The sequence below is a fragment of the Xenopus laevis genome, chromosome 7L, assembly GCF_017654675.1.
Source record: "Xenopus laevis strain J_2021 chromosome 7L, Xenopus_laevis_v10.1, whole genome shotgun sequence".
NCBI classification, from domain to species: Eukaryota; Metazoa; Chordata; class Amphibia; order Anura; family Pipidae; genus Xenopus; species Xenopus laevis.
Genome location: NC_054383.1, coordinates 100,822,879 through 100,839,761, shown reverse-complemented (window position 1 = coordinate 100,839,761; position 16,883 = coordinate 100,822,879). Strand labels below are relative to the sequence as shown.

The following is a 16,883-nucleotide window of genomic DNA, read 5'->3' as shown; positions in this document are numbered from 1 at the left end:
GAAGCTGTCGCTGGTGAATTTTCGCCTGTTTGGGAATTTGCCCCATGTGGTCTGGTGATTTCAATAGAGTGAGCTGTAATACATCTTCTAGGCAAAATAAGCCCCCCCTATAAGATCTATTGAATCTAACTGTCAATGAAAATCTGACACCCAAATGCTGAAAGAAGACAGAATGAAGAGAACCAGATGCTGAGACAGGAATAGTGAAGATTGCTTCGTTATTTCAGAAACGGTGCAGAATTTTTAATTTATTGATATTTAGAAAGTTTCTTATTTCAGTATGATGAGCTTATATTAAATTTTCATTTTTGCGATTGTTCCCCATTAAAATAAATTGTATGTCAAGAAAATACTCTTTGCTTTCCCTCTGCAGATTGTGAGGTTGGTTTACCCTTGTATGTGTGTGCATTGCTAAATGCTGCCAACAAACTATTACCCATGATTGTGGAAAACTTTGGAGTGCAAAAAAGGAGCTGTAACATCAGTAGATCCCTTGCTGCTTATGTAAATCTAGGGTTGGACATAATTGTGGTGATATTTTCCAAGCTGAGGCTGCCAGAGTGCCTTTAATGAGACTGAGTGACTAATTAAATCAATAAATTGCAAAGCTGGGCATTGTTAATTCATGTAGCTGCCATGGTGAAAGTGTTGGAAGCCTATGTCTGACTTGATCTCTTCAGAGACTCCTGCATGCAGTCATGCCTCCTATTTTACACAAAGAGCTCTCTGATACCCTGAACTTGCTTCTCTCTGATTCTGGGATTTACTTCTGCCGACGGAGCCCCAACAATGGATGTGTAAAGGATGAGTAATGCACTAGTCAGTGGAAAAAAAAATCCTTCGTCAAGAAATGTTTTGATTGAGATGATCTAGTAATTCACTACAGCTGCTCTTGGGAAAACACAAAGAGGCCCACCAATAACAGGGTTGTGTCTGACAGCATAGCTCTCTGTTTATTGCACTGCATATGTAACCTACACTTAGGGCTCTTACTGACGAGCGTTTTTACCTGCGCTCCCTTGCGTTCCGTTTTTCTGCGTTCAGCCGCAGGGGAGCGCAGGAATAGACGCATTGCATTTTTTCCAATGGGGCTGTACTCACACAGGCGCGTGTAGGTGACGAACGGAGGTTGAGACGCAACATGCTGCATTTTTCCTGCGTTCGGCGCCTACACATGCCTGTGTGAGTACAGCCCCATTGGAAAAAATGTAATGCGTCTATTCCTGCGCTCCCCTGCGGCTGAACGCCGAAAAACGGAACGCAGGGGAGCGCAGCTACAACCGCTCGTCAGTAAGAGCCCTAAAGGACAAACTAAATGACTCAACGCTGTTCATGTAGCTTATGTTTGTACTGTTGGGATGTAACTTTAGGACGCTATAATCCCTTAATCTGTTGTTCATAGAGAGGGCCTTTGTAATAATCACAGGACCTTTATGTAGCCATTGGCAGGTACTTCAAGAAGGGTCTTACTCTGCAGCTGGTCTCTGTTTCGTATTCTTTGTGGTATCTGAATGATTTTCCTTTCTGTTTTCAAGGATCAATGATACCAGGAAGCAGATTGTTGAGGGTCAATGGGGGAATTTAAGTAAAATGGAAGAATAAACATCAGGGATGCCTTCATGTTAAATTGGGGTCTGCCAGTAAATCTGTAGCTGGTGGGATGAAAGGTTAAATAGTGATGTAGTAGAGAGATGGGCAGACTGTGATACACAATTTGTTTTTTTTTATTTTACAAAAGATTTTACACGATTTGTTTATGGTTATAAATAGGTAAAGTTCACATTTTTCTTTTGTTGTTCATATTGAAGAGGAAAGTGGTGATACGTAATTATATGCAAACAAGCAGACATATTAGGGTTTTTGCAGGATTCAGATTTTTGCCAAATCAAATCTTAATGCCTGGCTGAACCAAATCCAAACCATGATTATTACGTTTAAATTATCGTGTGACTATAAGTTTTTTTTTTCCCTCTAATTTTTCCCTATGATATGCAAATTTGGCTTTGTGTATGTAATTTAATCAGGAGCATGGGCTTGGAAATAGCTGCAGGAAAAGCACAAGTGCTGCTCTTGTATGCTGCAAACGAAGGAAAGTGGTGGTTCCCTTTAAAGGAACAGTAACACCATAGAAAGTGTATTAAAGTAATGAAATTATAACGCAGTGTTGCCTTGCACTGAACTGCTGTGTTTGCTTCAGAAACACTATTATAGTTCAAATAAACAAGCTGCTGTATAGCCATGGTGGAAATTGAAAATAAGTTATACCGCACAGGTTAAATAGTGGATAACCGATAACACCATTATGTTCTACAGATCTTATCTGCTATCTGTTGTGTAATCTGAGCCTTTTCTCATTTGACTGGCTGCCCCCATTGCTGCACAGCATCTTATTTATATAAACAATAGTAGTGTTTCTGAAGCAAACTGCAGTTTTACCAGTGCAGGTCATTATACTTGTATTCTGTCATGATTTTTATGATGTAGTTTTTATTTCTAAATTACACTGTTCACACTTCAAATAATTCACTCTACAATATAACATTGCATTCCGGAACCAGCAAGTGTATTTTTTTTTAATTTATAATATTGGTGTGTAGGCAGCCATCTCAGGTCATTCTGCCTGGTCATGTGCTTTCAGAAAGAGCCAGCGCTTTAGGATGGAGTTGCTTTCTGGCAGGCTGTTTCTCTTGCTAACTGAATGCGTTTCAGTGGGACCTGGATTTTACTATTAAGTGCTGTTCTTCGATCTACCATTGAGCTGTTTTCTTGTGTTAGGGAGCTCCTATATGGTTACCTTCCCATTTGTCTGTTGTTAGGCTGCCGGGTGGGGGGAGGGAGGAAGTGATATCACTCCAAATTGCAGTACAGCAGTAAAGAGCGAATGAAGTTTATCAGAGCACAAGTCACATGACTGGGGCACCTGGGAAAGTGACAATATGTTTAGCCCCATGTCAGATTTTAAAATGAAATATTTAAAAATCTTTTTGCTTTTTTTGAAAAAGGGCAAAAAGGGCAAATAAGCTGCTGTGTAGCAATGGGGGCAGTCGTTCAAAGGAGAAAAGGCTCAAGTTACACAGCAGATAGCAAATAAGCTCTGTCTGTCTAATGGTGTTATCTGTTATCCATTAGTTAAACTGTGCCATATAGCCGTTTTTCAATTTCCGCCATTGCTCCACAACAGCTTAATAGTGTTTCTAAGAAAACAGATCAGTTTTACCAGTGCAGGGCAACAGTACATGATATTTTCATTACTTTAAAACACTTACATTTGTTGGTGTTACTGTTCCTTTAAGTAGGAGAAATAACAGCCTGCCAGAAAGTAGTTCTATTCTTAAGTGCAGGCATAAGTCACATGACTGGGGCAGCTGGGAAACTGACAATATGTCTAGCCCCATGTCAGATTTTAAAATTGAATATAAAAAAAATCTGTTTGCTTTTTTGAGAAATGGATGTCCGTGCAGAATTCTGCTGAAGCAGCACTATTAACTGATGTGTTTGGAAAAAAACATTTTCCCATGACAGTATCCCTTTAATTTTTTGATGTTAATTTTCCTTTAAGTAAACTTTTAGTATTTTATAGAATGGCTAATTCTAAGCAACTTCAATTGGCCTTCATATTTTTACTTTTTATAGTTGCCTCCTTTTTCTGACTTTATCCAGCAGTCAAATGGGGAGTGGGTCACTGACCCCCATCTAAAAAACAAATGCTCTGTAAGGCTACAAATTTATTGTTATTGCTACTTTTTGTTACTCATCTTTCTGATCAGGCCCTCTCATATTCCAGTCTCTTATTCAAATCTGTGCATGGTTGCTAGGGTGAACTAGACCTTATTTAGCAACAAGAAACTGAAAACTGCAGAGCTGCTGAATAAAAAGTTAAAAAACACAAAAATCACAAGCATCAGTAGCATCATCTTATATTATAAGCCAGCCTAATTTTGCGACGACCCCTGCCCACTGAGCATGTGAGTGTCACAGACACTTTCCAAGATGGTGACCCCCTGTGACAAGTTTGAAGTCCTGGATCATTGCTGCTATTGACAAGCTGAAACTTTAGGTTGCTGCAATAAGTTCAGTATGTAACATTTTTAGAATATACATTTTTAGGGTTTAGTTCTCCTTTAACCCATTCCCTGGCAAGCAAACAAGAAGAAAAAATTAATTCAAACATTAAGTGAGAATATAAATCAATAGATCTGTAGCTGGTGAATAGTAGATCTCGGCAGCATCCATAAAGTTTAATTTTTCATGGTAGTGTAACACCTGGGGGGGTTATTTACTAAAACTCGTTTATCTCAGTTTTTTATTAAAACTAAGTCTACCAAACTCCCATCCACGATTGAAAGCAAAGCAAAAACTAAAATTTATTATATGATCAGGCTAAACCCCCTGACTTTATCAGATGATCCAGCGCAGATCACATTGTCAAGAAACAACTTCAGGGGCATCTGCCATTGACTACATGACCCCGACAAGTTCGAGATGGAATATTTTCGGATTTGGATTGTTAGCAGCTTTGGGGTCTAATAAATCTCTAAAAAGTCAAGTGTTTGTTTTTCCTTGAAAATTTCGAGTTTTCCCCTTTAAAAACTCGACCAGATAAATTTGAGTTTTAATATATGGGTGGTAGACCCTGATGTGATAATGTTATGTTGATCCTGCATCTGTAAAATGTTGGCCTACTGTGCTATAGATGCCGAGAAGGTTCTACAGAATTATGAAACTTGCAAATAATTGAAAATCATGGTAATTAATTGTGTGTTCCTCAGTTCCCAGATAAGCAAGTTAATGACAAGTTAATGTTTTCTCATGATTTTTATTTTTTTTAAATGCCAAATTGTTGTCATAGTTTCCTCTTAAACAGCGACACTGAGGCAGGGAAATAGGAACGCGTTTACGGGCCATACCTGGCACATGCTCCTGGCAAGTACCCAAGCATTGAGGTACACTTAAGCCTTTCATAGTGACAGGACTGGAGAGTAACCCCTTGTATTTCTGTTAGAAGTACTCTGTATAGAACATTCACATTCTAATGCTGTTAATCCTTTCAGTTACCAGACTGCTCTGAGATACTTATTCCAGTTCTTATAACAATTTTAAAAACACACACACACAATAAAAGAACTGAGAAAAAGAATCTGCTGGGGTAATTAAAGTGCCTGTGCCTTACCCTGTAAGTCAACCATGGCCAAAGCATTTGTCTCTGGGAAGAGATTGTGGTTGTCCCCAATAAAATGAAACCTATACTGGTATGGGACCGGATATGTGGAATGCCGGGACCTGGTGTCTTCTGCACAAAAGATCTTTCTGTAATTTGTCCATACTTTATGTCTACTTAAATATCATATATACATTAAATAAACCCAATAAGATTATTTTGCCTGCAAAATGGATTAAATCTAAGTTAGTTTCCAGTACAAGATGCTGTTAAATTACTACAGAGAAAAAGGTAGGAATTGAAAAAAGTAGTATTATAAATAATTATGGCTTTCTGGATAATGGATTTCCGGTTAATGATGAGGATCCCTGGAAGTCCTATCATGGATTAAATCACAAACCACTGTTTTTTGCTTTCATTGAGCTCCAGATATGGCTAACCATGGCCCATAGCTTTTGTCTCTGGGAAAAGAATGGAGAGAGAGAGAGAGAGATTCCAGTTAAAAATAAATACAATGAAACATATATTTCTTTTTAACAAACCACAGTATCCTTCTGAGGAAGATCCATGATTGCCCTGCCCTAGATTAAAACATTAGCTTGTATTTAGCTACTGATTGGTAGGTGCATCCCATTCCAAAACAATAAAGAAAACTATACCAAATTCTCAGTTTTCAATTCTTCAGTGCAGATAGGACACTTATCAACTGGATGTTTTTCCAAGGGGACATCCTGGCCATATGAACTGTTCTGAGGAAGAAATGTAATTACTTTACAGTGTAGTAATTACTTCACAAGTGTAGTGATGTGCGGGTCTAGAAAAACTTGACGCTCAACAGACCCAAACCTGTCTCTTCAAGGTTTCTCCCCTCTATTTATAGACAAGCCCCGCCAATTACATCACAAAAGGGGTGGGTGCACATATACTGTATAAAGCTGGAAGCCGGCAGTGTAAAGTCGCCGGGGGAAGAGCAGGCAGAAGAGTTCAAACCAAACCCACCTGCGAACTGCAAATAGTGTGCTGAGGTCGGCCCAAACCTGCCTGACCCACAAGTATAGGGCCGGCCCGCCCATCAGAAAAGGGGTGGTACTGCTATCTGGGGAGGATCGGGGTGTGGCCTGACATGCAGAGGCCTTTTATTTGTTTTCCCGTTGTGTTCCCCATTGTACTTTTTTGACAGGACTCTTCACTCAGGTGGCCAATGGGCCTATAATTGGGCAGAATAATCTCAGCAGAAAACCTATCTCAACCTTACATGGACATCTGTGTCAAACAAAATGTTATAAAGCTAGAAAAATGCGCAACCACAGCAGTGAATACACTGATGGTTCTGCACTGACACTCCTACTGCTTGTCAAACTCCTGCTTATTTAAGTGTTTTGGCAACCTTTTTTCACATATTTCCCCAGGCAGTCAGAAAATTTAGGGAAATGGTGGCAAACACCTTGACATCAAACAGGGATGCTACTTTGACCAATTAAGACTTCAGCAGCCAAAAACGTGTCTACGTACAGTCAGATGGCAGCAAAGTACCTCAGCAGCCATTTGCCCCTTGCCAACTTGGCAGGTCCTCACCACTAAGGTTAAGTAGAGAGGGTGGATGGAAATCTTCTACAACTGGTTTTTAGCTGCCAGTACTACTTTGGGTGCATTTGATTCCATGTTTAACTATCCACCAATACTAAATGCTGTTTACTGGAGAATAAAAGGCATTTGTGAATGTTTATTCTTTCCTGGATTTACAGGAAGCTTTGCATTATAACACTTCATTTGTTTGTTGCCCTTCTGTAATTCAGGTTTTCCAAGCTTCTTTGAGACTGCTTAAAATGATAATCACAGATTATATTCCTAACCACAAATTGGGCAAAGGGGAGACCACCCACTGTGTAGAAAAATGCCTCCCAGACTTGCTGGTGAGAACCGGAGACTCCACTGCACGGCACAGGTTGATTTCGTCCAACTTCATTCAGGTACGATAGGGAATGCTTTCATGTGAACATTACCTTTACCAGCCTCTTGTCACTGTAATGCTGATGCCAAAAATCTAAGCTTTAACATGTTTTTTATTTTGTTTACTAATATGTTTTTTTGTAGTTTGACATTACATTAGAATATATTGATTATGTTCGTAAAAATAAAATGTTACACATAGCCTGTTCTTCTGCACATTTGTTTATTGCTTCTAGACAGTTCCAAAGAGGTAAACAAATGTTGAACCACATGACATCCACCAAAAGCTGTTCGAGATTAGTAAAACCGCTAGTTCTAATTCTCTGCTTTTTGTTACGACATATTCAAAGCTACCATTTTGATGCTTCCATCTCTACTTCTGTATAGATGAAACATGGCAAACTATAGTACTCTGAATGTATAGAATAGATTTTACTAAAAATCACCTATAAAATGCTCTATTAAAAGCAACTTTTAATTGGTTTTCATCATAGTTTTAAATTATTTGCCTTCCCCCTCTGATTTTTTTCATCTGTCAAATAGGAGTCCCTGACCCCAGCAGCAAAAAATATTTTTATCTGTGAGGCTACAGTTTTACTACTTTTCTTAATTATCTTTTTGTTCAGGCCCCTGCCTGTTTATCTTCCAGTCCAGCATAGGTGCTGTTGGACTTTTTGTCATCAACATGCACTGGGCACCTTGTTAAAATATAAGGAAGAATGTATGGCACAAAATACATATAAATACTGAAAAAAATCTGTTCCAGTCTTCTTAAACAAATTATTGGAAGAACATTCACCATTCAGCTGGAGACTGCTCCCCTTTTGTAGCCCCTGGTCTCCGTCCAGCTGAGAATCAGTGGCACTGTTTGAAAACTGAGGTGCACAAGTATCACAAGACCCCATAATATATGCATTTTAATTTCCAAGAGATTATGTTCCTGCAGAAACGTACCCGCCATGGGCTACAGCAGTCGAATGAATTATGATTATAAACCAACAAAAGGCTATCCAAGAATTGATGTCTCTGATTTTTATGTAGGTGCAAGTGACGTACACAGATTAGTGTAATATTAATTAGGTGCAAAGCTCAGAAGGAGCCCTGGAGGTATTAAATTCTGGGGGTTCATTGCATCTCTGTCCCCTATAATAAAGGGTTGGACAGACAGCTGCAAAAAGATTTAGAGGAAGGGGGATTTTCACAGTCTGCCCCAACGAGTTTAATACATTGTCATAGTGTAGGTGGAAACCACTAGCTGACCTAAACCACACAGGCAAGTTTTACAACCCACTAAATTCTATACTAAATTGCTTGGTTTTGGGCTAAACATTGCATTTAAACATTAGGTGGTACAATTTCAGGGGAGACTCCTAGACAAAAACACCTGAAATAACAAACATCTACAAATACAACCCTCTAGCTATGGATGTTAAACGTTCTGTTGCTTTGATATCTGTGGAGATAGCCTTTTCTGAAGGCTAGTACTATGGCAACTCCCACTTATTCACAGCAGAACTGGCATATTTGCACAAAAAAATCAGTAATTTTATTTGCTCTGGGTTTAAGAAAAAGAGTTGGATAAACCCATTTTAAAACCAATGGAAAATGCTTAATGTATATTTTGAAGGTGTTTTAGAAATACATTTTCTCTAATTATTTTGGGTGGAGGTCACCTTTAGGAGATGAAAGTAGCTCATATTAAGAACAACAACATAAAATGAAAAAAAATTGTCGATTTTGGGGAATAAATTTGCAATTTGTTCTCTAGTTTTATTTTAAAAGTTATTTACTCAACTTGAAAAATTTTACTATTGAACATTTCTAAAACGTTATTTTTGAACAATACATTCCTTGTTCTGTCAAGTACATGCTCAGAGCAGCTGCTGAAGCCTATGTGATATTCCAGCCCAGCATATCCAGCAGAACAGTAACACTTTGTGTACGTGTATTAATTCACTGCCATTAGGGACCTCCACATTTTATTTACTGTTTTCTGCATCCAGCCTGTCTTTGAACACAGATGTCTAGAGAGTTAATAAGCTTCCCGGTGGTACATGATTATTTCATAGGCAGCACTTGGCTCTTGCACAAGGGATTCGTAATTGTACACTTGAAAGGAAATGGTGAAAACCACTACAGATGCACGTTTGTACTTCTTAGACATGACATACCATCCTGTGCCAGACAAAAAATACCAGTAAAGTGTTAAATGCAATATTCTATTATCATTCTGCAAGTGTTTCAATTAAAAAAAAATACCAATTTGTTCCATATATTATTTTAATTGGTATTTATAAGAACATTTAACACAGCTGGAACAGCATACGGGTTAACTCCCTGTTTAACAGTAATGTAGAGCCTAATAATTGCCATATTTTTATTTACTAGCCATTTGTTGAATTAATGGTGCATTTTCCAAATAATCTAAAAGAAATTATTAGAATTTCCAGCTCTATGTCAAGGAGATTTTTTTTCTTTGTATACAACAAAAATCTGAAACTAAGTTGTAAAATGTCTGCTGCATATATTATATTATATGATATTATATTATATTGTTTTTATAGGTGTATAGAAAAACCCAGCTAACCGTTATTAAAGGGAAAATATACCCCCCTTTTTGACGTGAGCTCATTCAGTTGGGCTTTTATAAAAAAAAAAAAAAAAGCTTAGAAATTTTCTGAACAAAGGGAAGTAAAGGATCATTCCTCTGCTTTCCAGCGAATCAGTGCATGTCTAAAATTGGAGTATAATTTCCTTTTAACTCAAAGACCAATAGACCACACACATTACTTGGTGCATAGATCTATAGCAGGGGTCCCCAACCTTTTTTACCCGTGAGCCACATTGAATTGTAAAAAAAGTTGGGGAGCAACGCAAGCATGAAAAAGTCCCTTGCGGTGCCAAATACGGGCTGTGATTGGCTATATGGTAGCCCCTATGTGGACCGGGAGCCTACAGGAGCCTCTGATTTTTATACAACCAAAACTTGCCTCCAAGCCTGGAATTCAAAAATAGGCAACTGGTTTAAAGACAATGAGAGCAACATCCAAGGGGTTGGAGAGCAACATGTTGCCCACAAGCTACTGGTTGGGGATCACTGATCTATAGGCTTTTCTTTTTGCTCAATAAAAATCTGAACAGTCTCCAGCAGATATTGGTAATATATCATATTTTAAAGGTGATTGTTTGGTCGAATACAGAAGCCCAATAGCCACCAACTCGATCAAGAGTGGCCCAGGCAATATCTGGCTGTTTATGCACATTTTAAGTAAAATCGAAGGGAAGTTATACCATCCAGTTATGTCTCAATCACTAAATAATTGTCAGACAGACAGAATTTCTTGTTGAGTGGCACATAGCTACACCAGTATCCTAGAGATGCTTTGGCCACTGGGATAAAGCACCCGCTAAAGTTGCTTTGGCTACATTGTGTATAACATTTTTGGGATTTGTTGTGCAGCACACATGATTCAAACAGAAGTTGGGTATTTCAAAGTGAGCTTCACTATAGGTGTAAATGGTGAAAGATGGGTTGCACATATCTCTTTACATTCAAGTTTGGTCACATCTGTTGATGAGGTTTCACTTTACCTCAGCTTAAAGGTTTCTCTTTCTGAAAACAAGTTTCTCTTTCTTGTAGGAGATGGCTCTTTTTAAAGAGGTTAAGCCACTGCAAATAATTCCAGCTCATTTAGTTCAGCCGCTTAAGCCAACAATGCCCTCTCGTCTAGCTCAGAGCCAGGTGGACCTCCTGGAGAACCTGTTGAAGGAGTTAGGTGTAGAAAGCTCTGGATTTACGGTTGACAATGTAATGAAGGTAAGAGCCCATCTTTGCAGGACCTGGGAAACAAGACGGGTTTAATGTACATACTGTAATCTTGACTAATCAATCAGCACTGGGTATATTTATTCCACAAGCATATGACATTTTCAGAACTCCCAAAATTGATGCTTTCCAGCCAACTGATTAAGGGAAAAAACAGTGTTGCAATCAGTATTTGCTCTGCACGTAGAGCTTGCATCATGCACATGTCCTTTTTTGCAATCAGTGGTGCTACAACTTGTAGAAGTTTTCAGAAGTCCTTAGGTAGTTTTTAAACCATCAGGGTTACCTTCTCTTAGCTCTTTTATTAGGCCAATGTGGAAAACTGTTCGTTTCATAGTCCGCTGTTTGTGTGCTTTTGTTTTTTCCTTACTGATGTGAGTAAAACAATAGCAAGGTGTATCACTCTGCTTTGAATCCATTGCAAGGAACATTTGTTGTTCGGTGGTAAACCAAAGAACTTTTGTTCAAGGACCACCATACTGATTATGAGAAATACATCACTTCTGGGTTCCCGTACATACTGCTTCTGCCACAAGCTGATATCACATTGTAGATGTAAAATATTTTCATACCTTTTGACAGTGAAATGATGACATCTATGTACATCGTGGTTCTCTCTGTGGATGACATGCCATATGGTTAAAACAATCGTTAAACAACACAATCTCCTGAGAACAACAAAATGTGACCGTGGATGGACACCTTTACTCTGTTGTACATATATATTCAGTATTAACAATTTAAGATCTTGTAAAGTCTTATTATATTTATCATAATTTATTTAAATCGCGCCATCAAAATACACAGCGATTTACATTACACTGATTCTGATATGTTTTGTTTAACTTCTCTCATATGCTGCAAACAGTTTGCAGTAGGCGCTTTGGATTACACCATTTCAGAGGTCCGTGATAAAGCTGTTCAGATTATCCTGTATCTCTACAAGCAACACCCAAGCCAAGTGCTAGAGTATATGCCTTCTGAGGATTCCACTGCCCGAAAAAACATCTTATACAAGACTCTGTTTGATGGATTTGCCAAAATAGATGGCAGACCAACTGAGAGCGAGCTTAAGGTTTGTAAATATGCAGGGTGGGGAATTGTATGGTTGTTAATTGCTTTTGTTTATCTTTAATGCTTGTAATGGCCCAAATATAAGCTAAATGAACAGTACTTCTGTACTGATATATAACATGTGAAAGTAATTTTACTAGGCTATTGTTTTCTTCTCTTGGCATCTGGAACACATATTTCTCTTAGCAGCGTGGTGCTTCTGGATGTTCACTTTGAGACATACTTTGGAGACAGCCATGATTATTTTAACCACAAATAATCATTTATATTTTATGACTGCATCTTCTTATGTTCCATTACAATGCAGTGTACAGTAGCTCCCACAGATATATCACAAAACAGTTGTTTTCATAACTTGCAGTACCAGGGCCACAAAACATTATCTTGAACAAGTCAGGAGCACTAGGAGACACATGGCATGAGTGAACTACACAGATATTCACTCCAATGCAGACTATGGGCAGGGATGCAAGTACTTTAAGGGGTTAAGAAAGTTAACTCTCTATAGCAGGGGTCCCCAAACATTTTTTTACCAGTTAGCCACATTGAAATGTAAAAAAGAGTTAGCGGGGGGGCAACATAGCCATAAAAAATGTTCCTGGAGGTGCCATAAAAGGGCTGTGATTGGCTATTGGTAGCCCCTATGAGGACTGGCAGCCCACAGGAGTCTCCATTTGGCAGTACAACTGGTTTTTATGCAATCAAAACTTGCCTCTAAGCCAGGAATTCAAAAACAAGTATTTACTTTAAGGTCACTGGGGCAACATCCAAGGGGTTGGTGAGCAAAATGTTGGGGACCACTGCTCTATAGCATTCCAGCACTTGTTCCCCTGCTTATAATAATTGAGCCCTTTTGTATGTTTTAACCCATCAGGAGAGTACCTACGCCATTGTTTTTAAATTCAGAAGAAAGTTTGTTGGGATTCCTCACTGACTTAACATTTTATTTTTATTGCTCAAGGCTGCTTTATTCAGTACTGACAACTGTAATTATTTAGAAATAAAGACATACAATTATTATAAGGAAATGAAAAACCCACAAGTACCGGGAAAGGTTTTTTTTCAGTTGAAAGCAGCATTTGTTTGCACTGCTGGTTCTGACTCTTGAAATGATGCAGCAAATGGCATCTTAAGCCAAGACTTAATTTTCCAAAGAAGCTTGCTTAGTAAGAGTCAACCATCTGTGCAGATAATATAAACAGCCACACAGATGCATTCAGTAACAATTACATTTACTGTAAAAGCAATGACAATTTGAAATGAATGTACATTAGAAAGGTGCTTAAAGGAGAACTAAAGCTGAACTAAAGAAATATGCTAGAAATGTCGTACGTTATGTTTTGGGCTTCTGTATCAGTCCAAGGCAACCACAGCCCTTTAGCAGGGAAGATCTGTACCTCCAAAGATTCCCCAGTAGCTTCTCATCTTCTTTTCTGCAGATTCACTGCGCATGTTCTGTGGTGCTGTCACTTACTGAGTTTAGGGACCAACGCAAAATATACAGTACACATAGAATATACATACCACAATATAAGGCTGATTGGTAATTAATTAACATAGACTTGTATTACAATACAACCTCAATTTCTGCTTGATAATTTGCAAAACCCCTAAGCTTAGCTTCTCAACAGCTGCTCAGAGCCCACAGAGCATGTGAGTGTCGCAGACTTTCCAAGATGGTGACCCCCTGTGACAAGTTTGAAGTCCTGGATCATCGCTGCTTTTCAGAAGCTGAAACTTTAGGCTGGTGCAATAAGTTTAGTATATAAAATGTGGCATTTTTAGCAATATTCATTTTTAGGGTTTAGTTTTCCTTTAAAAGGATTGTTCACCTTTAAATTAACATTTAGTATGATGTAGAGAGTGAAATTCTGAGACAATTTGCTGCAGGTTTTCATTTATTAATATTTTATGGTTTTTGAGTTGTTTAGCATTTTATTCAGCGGCTTTCCAGTTTGCAGATTTAGCAATCTGGTTGCTAGGGTCCAAATTACCGTAGCAACCATGCATTGATTTGAATATGAAACTGGAATTTGAATAGGAGAGGGCCTGAACAGAAAGATGAACACTAAAAAGTAGCAGTGACCCTCATTCGAAAGCTGGCAATAAAAAAAAAAAACAAAAAAAATTACTTGCTTAGAATTAACCATTCTATGGCATACTAAAATTAATTTGAAGGTGAATCAACCCTTTAAACATTATCTTTAGGTTTGCATTCCTTTAAATATATTGGCAGTTTGTTGATGAGATACTTGCACAAAAGACATCAGTGCTGACGCCCCTGGCAGCCTGAACAATTGGCTACTCCATTGTGAGAGTTGCAAGCTAGTTGCTTGTGTAATGTATCTTGCAGGGCTATAGTCCACAGGGAGTCTGGATATGTCCCTATGAGTGTGACAACTCCTAAGAGGAACTTACATCATCCTCAGGCATTTGCTCATGTGTCTGGTTCCATAAGGGCGTGTGTGTAAAGCTTATAAAATTACATTGACATATCCTTTTAACACAGAGGCTACATTATTTAGAGGAATTACTATTTACTTATTGTCATACTCAGCCATGATTTGCTCTTCTAATTACGTTCCCTCGTAGTGCTTTTAATTAGCGCTAATATTTTAGCATTTACTGTAGCTTTTCTATTATACACAGATTCCGCAACTGCTTTCCCAGAAAAGCTCAACTCCCTTCTCAATCTGCAACTCAATCTGAGCACAATTTGAGTTTGGCCACGCTCGCACATAGACTTAAACACAACATTCATTTTTGTATGATTTTTATTGGCCTGCAGATCCAAAGAAGCTTTCTCTTGCCTTGTTTGTGCTTGTTCCTTCATCTCCCCTGTGCATTTACTTCCCTCATATTGTCCTCATCTGGAAAAGCAAAAACCTTTTTCAATCAAGCTGTTTCTATAGTAACAAGGAACATAATGTTTCTTATGGTACAAATTGCTAGCAGCGGTGCCATCGAGTTCCTCCCCCCTCTAATGATCTGACAGAAATTGAATACTAGATTTAAAGAAACAGAATCACCCTACTCATTCAAATAATTCTGTTGGGCTGTTTAAGTGCAAAACTACGGTAACTCCTAGCAGCCAATCAGAAACAAGTTTGATTAGTCTTTTTGACAATGAAAGCAAGTGACTATGTACTCCCTTTCCTAAAGAGCCAGCACCAACTAAACTGACTGCTAATGTTCAAGGGTTCAGTCTTCTAAAATATACATTTTTTGAGATATAAATTATTTAACCACACTCAGTCTTTGGTTCCTTTAACATTCGGATTCCCAGTTAGTATTTTTCATACTTTTAAAATATAGAGGATTATGTATATCCATTTACTCAGTTGCAGGTGGCAAAGAGTTCCTGAGAATTCTGGGCTTTTGCCCAACGTCATTTAACACTCATAGTGGATTAATTCAAACACCTTCAAGGCCCTACTCTTTCCTGTGCCAGGGTAGCTATATTAGTTCATATTCTAGGGTAGGCTTCTCCAACCTGTGGTTTTCTGTGTGTTGCAGAGCTCTTGGTTTCTGAGTGATATTCTGAGACAATTTGCAATTGGTTTTCATTTTTTATTATTTGTGGTTTCTGAGTTATTTAGCTATTTATTCAGCAGCTCTTCAAATTAATCTGTTAGGGTCAAAATTACCATAGCAACCATGCATTCATTTTAATTAGACACTGGAATATGAATAGGAGAGGACCGGAATTGAAAGATAAGTAATTAAAAGTGGCATTAACAATACATTTGCAGCCTTACAGAGCATTTGCTTTTTGAAGGGGTCAGCGACGCCCATTTGAAAGCCGCAAAGAGTCAGAAGAAAAAGACAAAACTATAAAAAAAAAAAAATTAAAACCAATTGAAAAGTTGCTTAGAATTAGGCCATTCTATAGCATACTAAAAGTTACCTTAAAGGTGAACAACCCCTTTAACCAAACAGCAGTTAATCTCTGCTGGAAGGCAAATGGTTAGTAATAACCCCATCACTGTTAGCCTGCTTGTGTTGCTTTAGTTGAACTGTAGCTCGCAGTAGCCACGATGCTCTGGGCTAGCAACATCCAAACAAATAGTGACATTATCTGTGATAAAATCAGTTTCGAAGCCATAAAGCAATGTTAACCAGGGCCGGATTTACATAATGGGTGCACCCTAGGCCCACTGCTGTTCGTCACCCCTGTCCCCTACCCTTTTTCATGCACATTTTCATTATTGGGATTGGTGTATGGGAAATTTAAAAAATTATTGTATTTTCTGCCTATCCCCAGAGTTTTTTAACCAATGTGGCTGTGGTTGGGCAGAATGCCACCCCCTAAAATCCTGCCGCCTTAGGTCCAGGCCTTGGTGGCCTTTCCACAAATCCGGGACTGATGGTAACTACGCAAGACTGATTTAAGGAACCAACCATATATAACTGCCCACCAGTTCTCCCCATACATGAACATCAGCCAGCAGTACAATACGCTTCCCCACAAAATCATGTTGACAAATGACTTTGGGGCTCACTTATGTAATTATGCACAAATCATAGCAATCCTTGTTATACTGTACTGTTACTGTATATCATTCTGCCTTGATATACTGATTTCCCACCATTTCATCTCACTGCAATTGTTTTTGTTACATTTTAACAGGCACAAAAAAAGAAAATGGCAGAAGAAGCAGAAAGGCAGAAGAAGGAGGAGATCAGAGCTCTTCAAGAACAATTGGCAGCCCTTAAAGATATCCAAGCTGAGGTTCAAACTGGCAAGGTACTCGCTTGTTCTTTGGCTTCAAGGCCTCCATGTTCTCTGTTATTATATTATAACATATCCAATATCCAAAGGCAAAATGCTGAAAAATGCAGTTGTTTTGGTTTTCATTTTCCATGTAATTACAT

The 16,883-nt window shown here is 38.4% G+C and overlaps 1 protein-coding gene across 3 annotated transcripts in view; it reads left to right on the top strand.

The window, feature by feature from the left end:
* Positions 1-16,883, top strand: part of cep104.L (centrosomal protein 104kDa L homeolog) — a 71,404-nt gene that overhangs the window by 27,333 nt on the left and 27,188 nt on the right. For all 3 annotated transcript variants that reach the window (XM_018226102.2, XM_018226101.2, XM_018226100.2), the window contains exons 12-15: positions 6,955-7,128; positions 10,749-10,925; positions 11,803-12,009; positions 16,639-16,755. In XM_018226102.2, coding sequence (XP_018081591.1) covers positions 6,955-7,128; positions 10,749-10,925; positions 11,803-12,009; positions 16,639-16,755 — 675 coding nt within the window. The remainder of the gene's footprint in view (positions 1-6,954; positions 7,129-10,748; positions 10,926-11,802; positions 12,010-16,638; positions 16,756-16,883) is intronic.